The following is a 19336-nucleotide window of genomic DNA, read 5'->3' as shown; positions in this document are numbered from 1 at the left end:
GAATATCAAAGCAATATCTAAATTCTGTGGATATTCATATTATTTTAAATGATAATAAAAAAAAAAACAGATTAGGGATTTGACATCCTCAAATTTTGTGAGCAGGGCTGTCCCATAATCAAATCAACTCGACATGTTGCCAGACTCAAATTTTGAAAATAATTAGAGTTTGAGTATGTAGTTGTGACCATAAAGTTCAATATTGGTCTCATCACTCCAAATTACTTCGTTCCAGAAGCTGTAAATTTATCTAGATCAGTGTTTACCTGGTATGACTTTGAGACCCTCAATTTTCCATGGTCATTAAGTCACACCCATATTTTGGCGTTTGAGCCAAAGTCCTCAACTTCGTGTCACCTTTCAAAGTGCTTGACAGGTTTATCTTTGACAGTAGCCAGAGAGCTGATGATCCACTGACACGTATGAGGCAGGCACTGATAACTGAGTGAGTTTCTGATGTAGGAGTTGATGCACTGCACATCACAAAATAAATGTCATAATTGGTTCCTTGGAATCATTTTACCCCTCATTTTTGTGGTGTTGCGCCACCTAAATATCATTGGTATGTAGTGGAAAAATAAGAGATGGGTAAACTATAAATCTGTGATCAAGGTGAGGTGGATTGCGTCATCCACTATCAGATTTTTTAAAAAGGCATTACAACATGTTTGAATATGGTGGAGTAATTGTCCAATGTTTATTACAATACCAATGAATGGTTCCTAGAGTGTTGATGAGTGTAAAGAGTGATATTGATTAATGTTGTTGAATGTTAAAAGTTGCAATTGGTGAACAAACACTAATAAGAGGTGTATAAACTCTGTTTCCGAAATTTCAGAGGTGGATAAACTGCATTTACTTTAGTTTAGCCTCCACTACATCTCTGATCACCAGTGTAAATCGTCACATTCAACAGGAAGTTACCAGAAGCTACCATACAAGTTATACCAATGTATAAAACTGGCAAAAACAAATACAACAGAGACGTGCATTTGACGCATGCACCATATGAGCATTGTTGGATTCCAAAATGTGATGGGTCCTGAACCACAGGTGCTTCCACTATAGCCTATAAAGAAAAATAAATCTAACCAAGTGTTATTAATCTTATATTAAGATCAAAAAAACTATTTGGTATTGTTTTTAGTAGAGACTTACCTGCAGTAGCACTCTCTTGAAAGATCATTTTGACTTAATTTGAAAAGTCTAAGGAATCTTATCAAGACAAATTTGCTCAACGCACAGGCAGCCAAATGGGATGAGACATTTTAAAATAAGTCAAACTCTCAGTCAAATGATGAGAAAGCGCTAGGTACATTTCTTTGTACTGAAAACAAATAATACCAACTAGAATGTTTGATGTTCATGTAAGATCATTAACACTTGGTAGATTTTACTAGATGACCAGTTTTTGCAGTGTGGGCCTGCCATTGCCGCTTGTGGCCACAGTATATTTTTTGTATATTGTTTTGCCTTTGTTTACTTTCTGTGTCCTGCAATATGCCAAACAGCATCTAGACCGGTGTGGGTCAGCCTAGGAGTGGCTTGTGGAACTGTTCTCAGTGGGTCACAGAGCTGTGTGGTTAAAATAAAAAAAAAAGAATCATCCATTTAAAATCAGAATCTAATGCCAGACCTTTATGTGACAGGTCATGTTAGACATAATTTTATCGGTAAATATGGCAAGATGACCCTGCATATTTGAAACATGCATTCACTTACAGTATATTGAGGACAAAAGAGGACAGAAACCCAGGTGTGTGGTGTGCAGTGAATTGTTGGCACATAAGAGCATGAAACCATCAAAACTAAAATGCCACATGGAAGCGAAGCACCCTACTGTCAAAGACAAACCTGTCAAGTACTTTGAAAGGTGACACAGGAGTTGAGGATTTAGCAAGCCTGACACTAGCATGTCCCAAACACAGACAGTTTCTGTGTGTTACCACATATCCCACCAGACTAGTTAACATTGATCCAGAAAACCTTGCACCTTCTGGAACAAGGTCATTTGGAGTGATGAGACCAAGATTTAACTTTATGGTCACAACTACGCACACTTACCCTGACGTAATCAGACTTGAATTATTTTCAAAAATTGAGTGGCAACATGCCATTTGGATTTGATTATGTGACTTATTTCAACCCTGCTATAGCCCTGCTGACAAAATTTGAGGATGGTAAATTCCTTTATCTGCTCTTTTTTTTTCATTTAAAATAATGTGAATATCCACAGTATTGAGATATGCTCTGATAATCCATAGTTATAATCTTGTTAAATTGTTCAATTCTTGTACTCAAAGAATTGAAACCTAAGCCTGATGCTTTTTCTGTGAAGGAAAGGGCTGATGCAGAGTAGATTTATAGATTCCTTCCCCTCTGCTTATGAATATCTGTGAGATTTCACCACTGAACACAACAGATATAGACAATAATCATGGTGGCTATTCAGTTAGCGACAATATTTTATGTTCTATTCATTTACAAACATATAGAACGTCTTAAGATGTTCTTGCATACAGCTCTGAGTAAAATATTAAAAGTAGAAGACCAAAAGATTAAAACAGAAGTGCATGACTGTTTATTGCATATAGATAGATAAGCAGTAGGCTACATGTGATTACAAATCGCAATGCATGTGATTTACACAGCATCACAAATAGATATATGATATACTGTAGATGCATAGCCTTAGTTATATGGCTTTTTACTCAAAATTTACTTATATATTCTGGATGAAAAAGGAGGACATTAAAATGGCTGAATGATATTTGGCCGATGCTGCATTTAGGTTTCTGAGTAGAGATGGGTCCGCTGGATTTTTGTTAGTAGCCTATCTTCTTCAGCAACTCATCCCCTTCTCGTCAGACTTCTGTGGAAGCAAAACAACAATTGAACAATATTAAGTAATTTTGTCTATGTAGATGTTTAACATAGCCCCTTAAAGTAGATCATAAGAATCATTCATTATTTATACTCATAACAGCAACCACATCCACTGAGCCTTTCCTTAAGGGAATAGATCAGAATTTTGGACATAGGACCTCATTTCTAACTCGAGTGTTCTGTGGAGTGCCATAGGTCATTGTTTTTAGTGGCAGGCTTAAAGAGGAACTATGCAGGTCTGGCGATTTCTTCGCTGTTTTCTTGTTTTATGCTTGCAGGTTTCTCTGCAGAGCTTCCCTTACAGCTTTAGCATGTATATTTTACAACACTGCTCAATCGGTCAGTGAGTGTCTTTTCATGATCATGATCGCGAGGCTGCGAAACCTTCTGTTTTTCAGTGCCACTGATCCAGTGGCATAAACTTGCAAGCGTGTTTTTTTCCGCTAACAGGCGCTAGGGTGAAGCGAGACAGCCATCATTCAACCTGAAACAAGTCAAATAACCAGTCCAATGACTCCGAAGCTGATCAGTTAAGGCAAATTAAGCTAAAAACCATGCATAATTCACTTTTAATAAACCATTGACTTGCGCTAGCCTAGCACCGGCAAACTCTGCAACTAAGTTGGAAATGAGGTGCTACGTCCAACATTTCAAACTATTCCTTTAAGGGTGCTATGTGGACTTTTTGTTTTTTGTTCAAATGTGCAAAATGACCTACATGTAAACCGTCTGTTGGCTCTCTTTCTTGTAATACCACATGGTACCATGTGGCCGTTGTATTACAATGCAAGTCAATGTAAGAATGTCACTTGAACAACTAATACACACTAAATTGACTGTGGGAGACTATAGTATAATCATTTATATCACCATTGATATACTTATTAATACCAACCATCATGACTTACAGTAATACTAACACACTCTATTTCTCTTCCCTTTCCCCTATACCTCACCTGTGAGGTAAACCATACCAGCCATCAACCATCTCTGTGCCTGTCCCTCATCACACCTGAAGTTACATCCCTCTGACTGCCCTACCATCGCCATTGCCTTCGCCATCCCTATGACTGCCCTACCATCGCCTGCTGTGGTTCCCTGCCCGAATCTTTGGCCCACGCATCCCAGCGACCCATCACTTTCCGAAATAACTAATGGATTACTAATGGACAATTTATTCCGTACACTGGACTATTTGAACTTTCATTGTCATTGTAACTTTCAAACTACAAATGACTGTACTGTAACTGACCCAAGGCAGATGGGTTGGGCCCTTGAGTCGTGGATCTGTCTGAGGTTTCTTCCTATATGTATCTCCAATTCTAGGGAGTTTTTCCTTGCCCCTGTTACTCATGGGCTCTCTTTGAATGTCTAACACTCTGTAAAGCGCCATGAGACATGTGTAATGTATTGGCGCTCTATAAGCGAAATTAAATTGAAATTGAAATTGAAATTGAAATAATACCACTTACAACAGTTGAGTGTCTGCAGCCACTGTTTAGAAACGTCAGCACCTTTCAGCTGGCAGATTTTGACATAATTGGTCATGACCTTGCACAGCATCTCCTTGTCTCCTTCATGGATGCACATGTTGTAAAGGCAGTCTGCCAACAGCTTCCCTGGCAGAACCTTGGCATGACATGCAGCAAAAGCACCATTCTTCACTCCGATCTCGCCACAGTATTCCTTTTGTCCATAAAGCGACTTGGCGTCCGCCGTACAGACAGGGCACTGGCCTGGGCAGGAATGCAGGCAGGTGCTGTTGGCTTCAGGAAGGCTCCAGGCTTCTGCCCACTTCTTAAGGCTGGTGATGGTGGAGCCATTAGGTATGGAGAAATCATCAGCCTGGTCTCCGTTGTAGGTTCCACACATGCCCTCCAGGTTCTTATAATAGCTGCTAGGCACAGTGACGTAGAGATCCTCCCCCCAGTCAAAGGTGATCTCCACTCCGAAGTCGGTCTTAAGGACACCCCTGTAGGATTCCTGAGTAATTCTGATCTTCCCAGACTTGAGAGTAACGGGGAGATTAGAAGGGGATCCATCAACCTGAAAAACACGTGATGACCAGCGTCAATTCAGATTCCGTCATTCATATTTTCTCTTTTGCATACTGAACAATTTTAATATTGGCCACAGTTTTAGTCAATGCATAAAGATGTTACAGACCAGCACTTTGTCGGGGTCACCATAGACAACAACGATCTGGACACCTTCCATGTTGACTGTTACAGTTTTTAAGTAGGACCCGTGCTTACTCTCCAACTCGGTTTTGGTGACAATGCTGAAAGGAGTCAGTGTGCTATCTTGACCTGTCGTCTGAACCAGTGTGTATGTGCATGAGCCCTGGTAAGAGAAAAGTTTGCCATCGAAGCTTTGGTAGTGCGGGTCCCCGATGATCTGGCAGGTGGATCTGGACTTTGCCACACACTGGACATTGGTGCCGTTCTTGACACACATTTCTTTTTCACGGCAAGCCTCACATGGATCTGTCCCAGAGATGTTATTTTCAGTTAGCATCAACATTTAATTACAATTAATTTCATTTGATTTGTTGTAATATAATTTCTTTCTGAAATGTTAAATACACAGATATATATACAGTATAATATATGTTTGTTGTATATACTTTCACCAGGGAACTCACCTTCTTGATAGCAGTCTCTTAGTCCTTCCCTGATGTCACAGACTTGTTTCACTATGCAACCTTTTGTTTTCTCACATGAAAACACACCATCTACACACTTGCATTTCTGTAGGCAGTCTTCACTCACCACGGTCTCCCCTGACTGCAAGAAAACACACATCCACATACTGAGACACGTACACAACACTACACTACTATGACATGATTTGTAAAATCCAGCTTTGTCATGAGAAGTAGTAACTAAGGCCTGCTCAGCTACTGTGCTCTATGATCTGTGATCAGAAGCTGTCTTATTTCATTAGTCTTTTAACAATCTTGAAATTGGTAAACAAAATATGTCAAAAGAAAGAAAAGCACACACACACACACACACACACACCTTGTAAGTGCGTCCATCAACCACACAGCCACATTTTCCCAGTGGCTTACATTCTCCACCATCAAAGGCAAAACCATCCTCACACTCGCATCCCTCCTGGCAATGTGAGCACTTCTGAGGCATAGTGAGACTGGCACAGGTAGTGGAGCAGGTATCGGCACAGAGCTCATACTGACTGTTCTTTGGGCACGTCATCGCTATGAGAATTTCAAAAGAAAGCATAACCATTTAGCCGATGTTTTTATCCAAAATGACTAACAGAAAAAGGGAAACAATCAACAGTACAGTACGACAGGGACTTGTAAGTACAGCAATAAGTACTACTCGCATAGAACCAAGTGACAGTTCTAGAAGTGTTAAGTGCTATATTTACATGCCCAGTTGTTGGTAGTGCTTGGAGAGGAAGCACTGGGCCACGACAGAACATGGAAATACCCAGGACTACCCAGAACTCAACTCGATTTCAAAAGTATAAGAGAGAAAGGGACGTTAACTGGGACATCTAGTTCAAATGGTCTCTCTAGATCTGAAGCATTTCGGTCAGATAGAGCATATATATACAGTGGCCAACATATATAGCCTACAGTACATTTTTATCAGAAACACTCACGACAAAATGTCTCGTTTCGCCAGCCGTCAACTGAACCCCCAGATTCCTGGCAGACAGCAACGTAGTTCTGCAAGTGTTGGCAAAGGACATCTTTACTGCCGCCTTGCTCCGAAAGGTCTTTCACACATTTGTCAAAGTACTCCTGTGGTGGCACAGTTGAGTGGCACTTTGAAAATGGACTCTTTTTGTCCTTCAAGATGTCACACAAGTCTCCGCCCCCTGGTGGTGGAGTAGGGCACTGGGACCCACAGCCTGTCTGACAAGTCACATCCGTCTGATTCACGACCCAGCCCTCAGCAAACGCTTCTGCCGAGGAGGCCTGGGCACCTCCAGGTAAGGCGAAGTCATCGGCCGGGTTGCCGTTGTAGTTGCCACAGAGGCCCAGCAGCACGCCTTTGTAAGAGGATGGCATTTCCACTCTAACCATGGAGGTGGTGTCATAGGTCACCTCCAAGCCAAAGTTAGTCTGCAGAATGATGACAAATCCGTTCTGATAGACTCGCACCTTCCCGTCGTCCAATTGGAGAGGGAGATTCACTCGGATGTCATCCAGCTGTCAATGGAGAGGGAGAGAAATGGCAAAACAATGAAAGGAGGGGAAGGCAATATAACAAAACTTTGTTTGTTGTCATTTAGGACTCTGATATCAATATGGATGTGAAATGCCCACAGGGCTTTGACGATAATACACCATGGAAAAAAAAACGATAACTATAAGTAAGTTGTTTCAGGAAAGAGGAAAGGAAGGAAAAGTAGAACAGAGGACCGTTAGAAATATGCAGAAGATATTACAATTACCGTTACTTCCCAGATTCTTCCAGGAAGCATGACGATGTTGTAGTCACTGACTTCTATTTGGACACTACGGGTAACAGTTGGATCATTGGCCACAGATTCCTGATGGACTACCACACTGAAAGGAACCCTCTTACCATCCTTGTCTTTGGTGACCTCTGCCATTTTGTACACACAGTTGCCAGTAACGCTGAAGTCCTTGTTGTCAAAGGAGTGATAGTGTCCCGTTCCACATACTGAGCAGATGGCTTTGGTGGTGGGGAAGCAGTCCTTGATCCCGTCCTGGATGCGGCACTCTTCGTCAGGCCCACAGGAGAAATCAGGTTGGCACTGAACCTTTCCATCGTTTCCACACACACAACGGCCCTTGCACTGGTCATTGAGGAAGAACACCTGGCCTTGCTGGTAGTAGCGGCCTTTGTGCGCACAGCCACACTGTTCCTCTGGCACACACTGTCCGTCACTCAGCACAAAGCCGTCATCGCACTCACAACCCTCACTGCAGGGGGTGTTTTCGCAGTCTTCGGGCTCCTCAGTTCCACGACACATTACAGAACAGCTGGACGGGCAAACTTTGTAGTGGCTGTATCCTTTGCAATCCAGCGCTGCCGAAAACAAATCATACACATCTCTGTGTGAAACGAGAGTGCTGACAATGGAGAAGATGACAGCTTGGATTGTTTAACATCATGTCAAAGTGAGTTATTATAAGTAGAAGGTGAAGATCATGCAAATGTTAACATCTAAAAATTATGAAATTATGAACATGTTATTCATCTCTACAAAACACATCTGGTATGATTACCAATCCGTTAAAGTTTACAAAACAGGTTAAAGTATGTACTTATGTGCCCCAGATCAAAGGTTACAGCATTTGGAAGTTAAAGTGTAAGTTTGGCGGAAATTGAAAATAAAGCTATTTTCTGAATGAAAATACATCAACTAAGCTGTGGAGGAAGTAATTTTCGCTCATCACGCAGTACAGAGCTATCACGGGCAGGTGCGACAGCCCAAAATCGCAAACAGTGGGTTAGCATGGGGAATAGAGCCACACGCTTTCAAAATCGCATTTTTAAACCACTAACATTGCTCAAAACAGCGCCAAACCTCATCAGTAGCTTGCTCTAGGTGTCTACACATGAAACGAAGCACCAATCAGTCTGTAAACTTTGGAATAGTCAGTATACACGTAGAATCAATTCGAGACCGCAACCCCGTAAGCACAGAAATATCTCGCGAGATCTCACACGGAAGCACGGGAGCTATTCCTACAGGTAGTCAAAATCGCATTTTTAAACCACTAACATTGCTCAAAACAGCGCCAAACCTCGTCAGAAGCTTGCTCTAGGTGTCTACACATAAAACGAAGCACCAACAACTTGGCTCATGAACCCGACGTTTATAAAAGAAGACTGTTATGAACACTTCCCCCTTCCAGCTCCTCATGAAGGAAAGTCCACGACCTCTCGTGTGAGATCTCGCGAGACATTTCTGTGCTTCAGACGGGGTTGCAGTCTCAAATTGATTCTACGTGTATACTGACTATTCCAAAGTTTACAGACTGATTGGTGCTTCGTTTTATGTGTAGACACCTAGAACAAGCTACTGATGAGGTTTGGCGCTGTTTAGAGCAATGTTAGTGGTTTAAAAATGCGATTTTGAAAGCGTGTGGCTCTATTCCCCATGCTAACCCACTGTTTGCCATTTTGGGCTGTCACTCTTGCCCGTGATAGCTCTGTACTGCGTGATGAGCGAAAATTACTTCCTCCACGGCTTAGTTGATGTATTTTCATTCAGAAAACAGCTTTATTTTCAATTTCCGCCAAACTTACACTTTAATGACAAGTGGAGTGCCACGCATGAGTGAGTTAAGCTCTTGAAAAGTATATTTATCTGGAAGTAATTTTCAAAGATATGACCGACTTTTTTCTTATTCTGTTGTTGTTTTATGTTATACATACTTGATATGGAAATTAAGAAAAAATACTGTACTGTATATCTAAAGGGTTTTTAGGAAGCTTTAAAAATAGACTCCATTACCAACTCTCTTATCATGAAAATAAAAAGCAGTTGTTTTGCCCTCCCTCAATGGCATTAAGTCATTAAAGCAATAGTTCAGAATGTTGGACATAGGACCTCATTTCCAACTTAGTCGGAGTGATATAGGTCGGTGAAGACCATTTTCAATTAATTTCTGCCCTTCCTTGAGTTGCAGTGTTCATCTCGTGCTAACCTGGTGCCGAGATAACGCAACAAGTCAACGGTAACATCCAGCCTGCCACTGAAAACACTCCACAGAACACCCGAAACAAATAAATTATAACGTCAGAATACCGACGCACATGCCTGTGTTGATAGAACAATGTTAGAAATAAAACTAACCTTGCATCGCATTGCAATAGCCTACTTTGTTCCCTGTATGTCAGTGGCGGATTGATATTGAGAAACTAGTCCCTCAAAATGTAATAAATCATTGAGTTGCAAGGTTAGTTTTATTTCTAAAATTATTCTATCAACACGGACATGTATATCGATAGTCTGACGTTTTAATTGACTTGTCTCGGGTGTGCTGTGGAGTGCGTAAGACTGTTGTTGATGTCAGACTGATGTTACCGTAGAAATGCGTTAGCTCAGAACCAGTGATAGCAAAGGGGGACGCTGCAACTGAAGGAAGGGGTTAAACGCGATAAAAACGGTCTCCACCGACCTATATCACCTCGGTAAAGTTGGAAATGAAGTCCTATGTCCAAAATTCCGAACTATTCCTTTAGGCATTCATTTCCAAAGGAAAGCCCTTTGGTAGGACTATTATTTAATTTGGAAAAAGTTCATGGAACTATAGGAAATATTCTCAGGTTAAAATGTGTAACAGCAAAGTCACAGAATACTCCGCTGAGTTCTCAACAGCACCAAATTTGATGTGTATGTGTATCTCTGGTCAAATCAAATGAAACAAATATAGAAAGAAATATGAGTTAGGCTATTGTAATGATATAGCCTATTTTGATAACCTTATGTTTGATGGTGTTGACTTTTAAGGTAAAAAATAAATCATATAGATTTAATGTCACCAGACCATTTTGTGTTACCATTTGCATAATCACATATAAACTGACATTTGTTCTTACATTTTGGTTCCAAATATAGTGAGATTGTAACCGCTGTTACTACATAATCTTCCCCAGTATATAATCAGTCATGTTAGAAGCATATCATAAAGAGGAACTTGTTGTGCTCTGCAGCACCCATGGATCAAAAATATTACATTTTGCATGGCCTTAATTGCTCTCCTGAAAAATCGTACTCACGACAAAGTGACTCTGTTCTCCAAACGTCGATCCTGGCTTTTGCGTCCTGGCACACGGAGGTGTACGTGCTGAGGGCATTGCAAAGTGCAGAGGAGTGGCCCTTATACATGCACATGTCGTAAACACAGTCTTCATAGTACTGCTCTGGATTCACTTTGCTGTGACAGTCCTTGAAGGGACCAGTCTTGTCTGTGAGGATGCTGCAGTGTTTTCGGAATGGCTCATTCTGCTCTGAATTGATGTCACACTCATAGCATGTCTTTCCTTCACATGTGTCTTTGCACCGAGAATCATTCTTCACTTTCCAGCTTTTACCAAACTCTGTTGGATTTTTGGCAGGGGTTTCGTTGGGTGTGAGCATGTCATCGTTTCCATGGCCGTTGAAGTTTCCACACAGACCACCTAGCACTCCATGGTAGGTGCTTGGGACAGTAACTGACACATAGCTTCTCCAATCAAACTGCATTTCCAGGCCAAACTCAGTTTTGACCACTCCAGCCCGGCCTCTTCGGAAAATTGACAGTCGTCCATTGTCCAGTGTCAGTGGCAGGTTTATGAACACGTTGTTTAGCTTAACAGGAAGATATTAGGAAGGAATTAGGAGTAAGTAGTCATAAGAGGCTCTTTCATAGAGAATTTACAACAAACCTTTTGTATCATACATAACAACGGTGGCGCGCGCATTGCTGTCACACTAAAAAAAAATATCAAGTAATTATGTGAAAGTTTCGTGTTATAACAAGATCTTGTTCACATTTAAACAAACTAAATATCATGTTATTACACAAAATGATCACGTTATTTCATGATAATTATACTTTCACGTTATAACGTGAAAATATCATGTTATTTCAAGATATGATATTTCACTTAACTTTTTTACAAGATAGTTATCACGTTATTACTTGAAATTGTCACATTATTTTAAGATAACGAAAGTAAATGAAACCAAGCCAGGAGAGCCCATGGTTGGCATAGGCTAAATGAGAACTGCTCGTGTCTATGACCTTGCACCCTGGCTGTTGCAGTGCTGCTTGATGAGTGTTTGCTTTTGTTCATGTGTGTACAGTGCGTGTGTGTGGTCGCCAGCTTACTGAGGAGCAGAAGCAGCGAAGAGATGTATCTGTGTCTGGGCAGAGAGCCGCTGAGAAGGAGGCCGATAGAGAGGTGTGCAGAGTAGCCTGTTCACACAGCCTGATAGTTCTGCTTCATCTTCTCATCCACAAAATAAATAAAACTTAACGCAAGAGGGAGAAAGGGCCTTGGTAAATTTGCGAGTGTTTACGCAATGGTGAATGTAGGGAGCTTTGGCTCGGTAGCCTGCATGCCAGGTCATCGTAGTAATTTCCAAGGCTGTGGGGAGAGGCCGCCAGAGGTGGACACAATATTTTGTTACAAATTACAAATACTGGCTTATAAAATGTAACAAAATAAAATACAAAATACTGATGTAAAAAAAAAAGTAGTAATTAGAATTAGTAGAAAATACAAAAATACCCCCAAAATGATCATGGTATACCATTTTAAAATAAACTACAAGAAACACTATTTCTGATTGGCTGGCAGAGGGCTATACATTCTTTACTTTGGGGCTCCTATGAAGTACAGTAGATCTAGTAAAAAAAAATATTTAATCAGCATCCCATATTAATATAAATGATACAAATTATAGAGATGATTGAACTGACAACAAGCAGGCATTGCAACAGTGGAATCAACTGTGACAAAGCAAACTACCCACCATAATTTTCCGTTTTCAAAGAAAGTAGTACGACAAATTGAACAGGTTAGCCTTTTTAAATTGAACAGCATTTCCCTTTTTGTGCTACAAATGCATGCCTTTTGCCTTCATACAAGACTGGCAACATGGGGGACAAACAAATTAACATCCTGTAAGGTGTCTCAATATAGGCCTACATTAATTAACTGGGTGGTGAAAACACCACTGTTTCGCATCGGAGAGGTTTTTGCCTCAGTCTCCTCCATTATTTCTGCAGATCAGGACACCTTGGTTAATGTTATCCCTTACATAAATCCTCATGTTAAAGGTTCACTTTTGGCTCCCGGACTATGATAAGCATAGCATATTGTCATGGTTTTACAGTAGGTAGGGTAAGTAGCCTATATTTAGGCCTAATTATTTGAAAAAGGCTACTCTAAATACAATCCCTCAAAGTATTTTGTTACAAATTATATTTGATTTTTTTCAATCCAGCAAAATACATACGCCTATTATAGGCCTACGTATTTCAAATAGGCCTAACCTAATTGAAATAGGCTACTGCCCATGTCTGGAGGCCGCGGGGAACGAAAAGTGAGCTGCAGTCACAAGTGCAGGCTGCTGGAGAGCATGGCAAAGGAAATGTTTAAACAGCAATATGACAGTTTGACATCACATCACCACAGTAGGCTAATCATCAGCGCGACCCAAATCACCACACCAAAAATCTTCCCGACTCTCCCGATTGCCAATCCGCTACAGGTGCAGAATAGGCTATAATGCTCAAGTGTTCGCATCTAGGCATACTTAACAATATCATACCATGTTCAATATAATAACTGGAGAATCACCATAAACCGAGTTTAAACTAGAATTTGATTGACTCATGTACCTAAAGGAGCCATCCTATTCTTGCCTCTCTTCGTTCAGTTTCATTATCTTGAAATAACGTGATAATTTCATGTAGACTTAAAGGGGACATATTATGCAAAACTCACTTTTTGCGGGCTTTTGTGTTCATATTTAGGCCTCTACTGTTCTTATAAACACTCCAAGCGTGAAAAAAGCCCATCCATCCGTTTTCTGTAGATCAGTAGAAAGACTTTGGTGTCAAGAATAGTATGCTGCTGTAAGCCATTTGGATTGCTCCCTTATTCTGATGTAATACTAAGGGAATTTGCATAGACCAACCCTAGCACCAGGATCTAACATATGTGGTTGGATGCCGGCTCTGTTTGTAGTCATTTTCACCTGTGAAACGAGCAGCGTAATCAATACACGCAGCCGGAGGCGTGGCCAGCCCAGAAACGGCTCAATTTGGAAGAGACCAATTCTAACCTCGTTTAAAAAGAGGTATAATATGTCCCCTTTAATAACGTGATAAATATCTTATAAAAAGGTGCATATCATATAGGCCTATTGAAATAGGCTAACATGATCTCATGCCTAACGTGAAAATATCATTATCATGAAACAACTTTGTCATTTCTTGCAATAACATGATACTTATCTTGTTTAAACGTGAAAAATATAATTTTATAACAACAAACTTTCACCTATAGCCTACACTGAGCCCTTTTTGTTTGTTTTTGTGTGAAAGCAATGCACCACCGTAGGCCTACATAACTGTGTAGGCCTACAACAGAAAGCAAACAGAAACTAAATTGTGGTTTAAGTTTGAGCTTAGTGTCAGAATTATAGATAAGTTACAGCTCCACAAATGAATAACTTACCATAACTCTACCGGGATTGTCGCTGCTCAAAATAATGGTGTGTTCATACACAGTAATCAAGGCTGTCTTGGTGTATGCGACTGCCTTGTTTCGGCCTCTGTTCTCATTCTGGACCTGCACCTCAAATGGTTCCAGAGAAGGATCTGTAGTGCTGAGCACTTTGGACAAGAGGTATGTGCATGTTCCTTGGAAGTCAAATTTCTTTCCATCAAACGAGCGGTAGTGTGGGTCACCGGAGCCACGGCAGGTACCATAAGACAGCGGGTAACAGTTTCTCACACCGTTCCTTAAAGAACACACTTCAGAACTCTTGCACTTGGTAGCAATGCACTTCAGGGTTCCAGACGTGCATGTGCATTTTTTAGTGCATGTGTTATCAGTCCAAAATGTGTGCCCTGGAGGGTAATAGCGCCCTCCACTGGTACAGCCACATGAGCTCACTGGCACACACGTTTCACCGCTGAGCACAAAGCCCTTGTTGCACTGGCAGCCCTCTACGCAGGGCTCCTTACATGTGGACGGGGCGTTCCTCTCAGCACAGGAGGCTGCGCACGCTGACCCACATGCTTCATAGTGGCTATTTGCAGGACAGTCCATGGCTGGGAATGGTGAAAGAAAAGAATGTATAACAACACATCAACTGCTTTGTCAATGGGATATACAAATTCAATATGTGTTTTGATTGTATTTATAGGCTTCAGTATGTCATCAATTAGATAATAAGTTGAATACTCTTCAGCTTAAAAACTAAGAACATGGAATTATATTACCGTATATACCCGAATATAAGACGACCCTGTGTATAAGACGACCCCCCATTTTCCAGACTTATTTTTTTTCTGTTGAAAAATCTGGTTTTCAACAGAAAATGATTTGATTTGATTTGATTCTAGTGATAATTCATTGGAAGAAAACATTTGAACACCATTCATTAAATATTTGGATTAATTTATCCATGAGTGGGCATTTTTTTAGTCATTATTTCGGTGCTCGCCACCTCCGAACGTTACATTCCGTGACTCCAAATTCTTTGGCAGCTTTCAACACCATCAAGTGAATTCATAACACTGTCACTAATAATAAGCCTATTGCATTAGCACCCTCTACTGTTTCCCCCGCTTTCTCCCTTTCTCCCGTGATTTTGTCTAGACTATATGGCGAATATAAGACGACCCCCCCGTTTTTCAGCCTATTTTTAGGACAAAAACCTAGTCTTATATTCAGGTATATACGGTATTTGCTCATGGTCTCATACACTTACGACAGTTTGCAAGAGTTCTCCAGCCATCAATCTTGATGCCCGCAGCCATGCATGCATCCACATAATTTTCTATGTTGTCACAGAGGAAGCTTTTGATGCCTTTATTGATGCAGATGTCATACACACAGTTGTCAAAGTACATGCCAGGGTCAACTTCGGGTATGCATTTGGCAAATACACTGTTGGTGTCGGTGATGAGGCCACAGTACTTTACTCCACTAAATTTCTTTTTCTCTGCTGGCAAGCAACTGGGGCATTTCCCACGACAGTTGTCATGGCAGAACAGATCTCTATCCGACACTTTCCAGCTCTTTGCGAACTCGAGGGCTGAGGAGAGTCGACTTCCAGTGCGGCTGGTCCATTCATCCTTGCGGTCACCGTTGTAATTCCCACACAATCCGCCCAGTGTACGGAAGTAGCTGCTTGTTGCAGTGATGCGCAGCATCATATTCCAGTCGTATGTGACTTTCAGCCCAAACTTTGTTGTCAAAACGGCATTCCTGCCTCTCTGGACCACCTGGAGCTTTCCCCCCGCTAGACTCACAGGCAGGTAAACAATTTCACCGTCCACCTGGTGAAGAAGTGGGGTATTGGAACATCAACAAATGTAAAACCTTTTAGAGTATTCAATTTGATTCACCCTATGAGTCAGCAACATTTTAAATGCAGGCATCAGAAAAAAAATATGCAATGTAACAACATTTCCTAGCTCTATCTAAATTAGCGCTACAAAAATATCCATTAAAAATGGAATGCAGTCCTTAAATACTCTTCAGAAAGCCACCACTTATCAGCAAGCAACCAGTGGCTGAGAAAAGTGTAGGAAACTAAAATATTGGTTTGGACAAACGTTTTCATGCGATTATGCTACTTGATTATTTCCCTGAGGTACTCTTGGGAAAGCCATTAGATTGATTCAATTCATAGGAGTCTTAAATGTTAAGGGACACAGTAGATGCATTGTTCAGTCAGCCAGCCACCTGTATTTGACAACAAAAACACAACCTTCATTCCTTACCTCGACTCTGGCCCTTTTTTCACTGATGGTCACGGTGTGATTGTACACAGTGACCGTGACCTTCCTGACATACGCCACCCGTTTGTTGCCTCTGTGGTTGTTCTTGGCCAGGACTGTGAAGGGAACAAGGCCTGCCTCTTTTTTCAAAACCTCGGCCATGGTGTAGGTGCAGGTGCCTTGGAAGTCGTAGCGTTTCCCATCAAAGGTTCTGTAATGGGGATCACCAAGAGCCGAGCAGGTATCCTCTGATGTGTGAACACATTTACCTTCCCTGCACTCCTCCTTCTCCCGACATGTGATGCCATCACAAGGGTCAGGTGCTGGAGTTGGTTCAATAACTACAAATACAATTATTACATTAGGAGGATTTCAGCCAGAGTGACTGGAATATGTGGTCAAACATTTGTCAACAAATGGACATTTTTCAATCACATATTTTGTTTTGGCTGGTTGTATTCAATCAGTGTTGATTTAGTTCATACTCCAGATTCATTAACAATTTCAATCAATGTGTAATCACATTGTACTATATGAATATTATTATGCTATTATTTAACTACTTAACTGGATTGTTATATAAAAACTTACCTGAAGTGCACACCCCAGTTGTACCATAACCGTGTGTCTTTTTACCACCAAAGACATAAACGGCCATGAGGGCCTGTCCACTAAAGCTCACAGGGTTTTTTTTCTTCCCAAGATCCTTCGTGGCCCACACATACCTACTATCTGAGGGGAAAGGCTTCCAGTTGGTCACACCGCTGATCGTGTTTGAGCCCTCAGCCTCCGAGACGATGACAGCTGTATTGACATACGTTTCTTGTGGGTACACTGACCATGTATTTGACATCTCAGAGGTGGGAAGGATGTTAGTCAGAAACTCATCGTGTGGATGGTTGCTTCCAAAGTACATCACCATAACCTTTTTGTTGCTTCTTACAATAACAGGGTTACCTGGGCTCATTGAGATTTTCAGATTTTGCCCAGAATGAAGTCTCTGTTCTTTTCCAGAAATGACAACAGTTGTCTTGTCATCAGCTGCAACAACATAGGCATAGTCTTGGGCTTTGTTGCCCATAGCTGGAACCAAGTAGTGATCAGAAAGCCTTTCCACCGGGAGTAGCTGCTCATATACATGTGTACAGCTCCCATGATACAGTCTAGCACACATGTTTCCCACCAAAACAGCCAGAGGCAGTGTAGAAGTGATCCTTGTGCCAGTGTATGACTTAGTGCTCATGAACTGGTAGACTGTATTAGGTTCTAGTGTTAGGGGAACTTTTGTGTTGCCATCAGTCAGGATTTCCACCACATTCTCTTTGTCACCATTTACAAGAGCAACAAGAGCCTGAAATCTTTCGTGGAAAAGATCTGGTGTGAACACGACATACTTCCTGCCCAGGTTGGATGTTGGGAGGATGACACTACTGTCCCCAGAGGATCGTTTTCTACTTGATGACACCACAGTGATGTTGCTGTCAGACGTAACACGGACAATTTTGTCAGACAACCCTGAACCTGACAGTTCGGCTTTGGCTGGTAAATTGATAAAAGTTGTGCTCCCTTTGGGCACTGTCTTGGTCTTTGTGAAATAAGGAGACCATACATTCACTGTGGCTGTTTTTTCATGAGCAGTAATAGCAAGCTCCAGTGTTGCAGAACGTCGTGTACCATAGTTTGTCAAGAAAGTGGTAAAAAATTCTTGACCAACAGGACACCCACTCACTCCTTAAATCAGAAAATGGTGAAAACATCACATGAAACATGTTAGCCTCAAAATAAAGAGTACTTTATTGAATGCTTTTAAATAACAATAATAATGATTACTTTGGAAGTTTGTTTAAAAACATTTTGAAAAGTGTTATTTTTATGTAGGCCTATGGGACTATGATGAACTGTTGCTTCATAAATAATAAGGCCTTACAGGCACTGTTTACATACAGATATGTTAATCCAACATTTATTATTATGTCAAGATTCCTTTGTTACTGAAACATTGGTTTTAATGCTTTGCTTATGATCACATTATTCTTTGAGGTGTCTTGAGAAGACAAAAAAAGTCCAGGGTGCTCAGAAGTTCAAATATGAAGGTGCTCTTTGGGTTCGAGAATTCATATAAGAGAAAAAAGGAGGAATCCAAGGCACTCTTCTTCCAAAGTTAAAAAGCCTTTATTTTAGACTGGCTATCATAATGAAGGTTAAAAACAGGGAGAAGCTCACGTGTAGCGGCATAAGCAGCCTTCTTCAGGGTGTGCTTCACAGACAAACAATTTCCCTTTTTGTAGGCTAATTGAGTGACCAGGTGAATTACCACATGAAAATTCTTTGAGGTGTATTTTGTGGAAACTACATCTCTGGAAAAAATTAACAGACCACTGTACATTTTCCTGGTCATCCAGCAGTTGGTGAATGATATTTGAATGAGTTAATGGTCATATTCAAATTTCCAGTTGTCTCTTAATCTTGAATAATACTGTAAACTCATTCAAATGTCTCCAAACAACCTTATAGACCATTAACCATATTAAATATTAACCATGTTAGAATGGCATCAAAAAATATGCTGCGGTCTTTTAATTTTTAAATTAATTTAATTCAAGTTTTCACAGACACACGTCCAAGCTGTTCAGTAAGCATATGGCATTGATAGTATATGTGACTATTTCAGAACATCAGAAGCCAGTAAATTAATTCAATTCAAACTGCCATCAGTTAATGTTATGGTTGGTTAGTTCTTACCAGAGTAGATCACTGCAGTCAGGCAGAATAATATCATGTTGGCGTCCATGGCTGAAAGCAACACAAAATAGGCTCAATATATCTCTCAATTCTTCCTCCTTGAAACCCTTTATTTTTTTTATCATTTTAAATTTGTTTAATCTGTGACCTCTACATTCACTTGAATAGATAAGGGTCTCAATGAAAAGACATTCAAGCATATTCATAAAACTCTAAGAAATTATGCCCATACCTTCGACTCGA

The 19336-nt window shown here is 40.8% G+C and overlaps 1 protein-coding gene across 1 annotated transcript; it reads right to left on the bottom strand.

Annotated features, from left to right (window-relative positions):
* Positions 1 to 2564: 2564 nt before the first annotated feature.
* On the bottom strand, positions 2565 to 19336 carry LOC134082738 (IgGFc-binding protein-like). The gene is made up of 14 exons (XM_062538677.1): positions 19326 to 19336; positions 19094 to 19144; positions 16943 to 18082; positions 16355 to 16692; positions 15337 to 15907; positions 14076 to 14674; positions 10623 to 11193; positions 7318 to 7919; positions 6520 to 7072; positions 5910 to 6106; positions 5531 to 5672; positions 5053 to 5372; positions 4359 to 4932; positions 2565 to 2872 (listed from the first exon to the last, which is right to left on the bottom strand). Coding segments are annotated over exons 2-14 (5658 nt in total). The 5' UTR covers positions 19143 to 19144; positions 19326 to 19336; the 3' UTR covers positions 2565 to 2870.

This window comes from Sardina pilchardus, chromosome 6, assembly GCF_963854185.1.
Source record: "Sardina pilchardus chromosome 6, fSarPil1.1, whole genome shotgun sequence".
Lineage (NCBI taxonomy): Eukaryota > Metazoa > Chordata > Actinopteri > Clupeiformes > Clupeidae > Sardina > Sardina pilchardus.
This window is presented reverse-complemented; position numbering and strand designations above follow the sequence as displayed.

What these genes read in the sequence shown, in the direction of transcription:
- LOC134082738 (XM_062538677.1), bottom strand. Translation starts at nt 19,142, where the DNA reads ATGGACGCCAACATGATATTATTCTGCCTGACTGCAGTGATCTACTCT. An exon ending in GAGAACTCTTGCAAACTGTC is followed by an intron (nt 14,675 to 15,336) that starts GTAAGTGTATGA and finishes CACCATTCCCAG; the next exon opens with CCATGGACTGTCCTGCAAAT. An exon ending in GAAGAATCTGGGAAGTAACG is followed by an intron (nt 7,073 to 7,317) that starts GTAATTGTAATA and finishes CTCCATTGACAG; the next exon opens with CTGGATGACATCCGAGTGAA.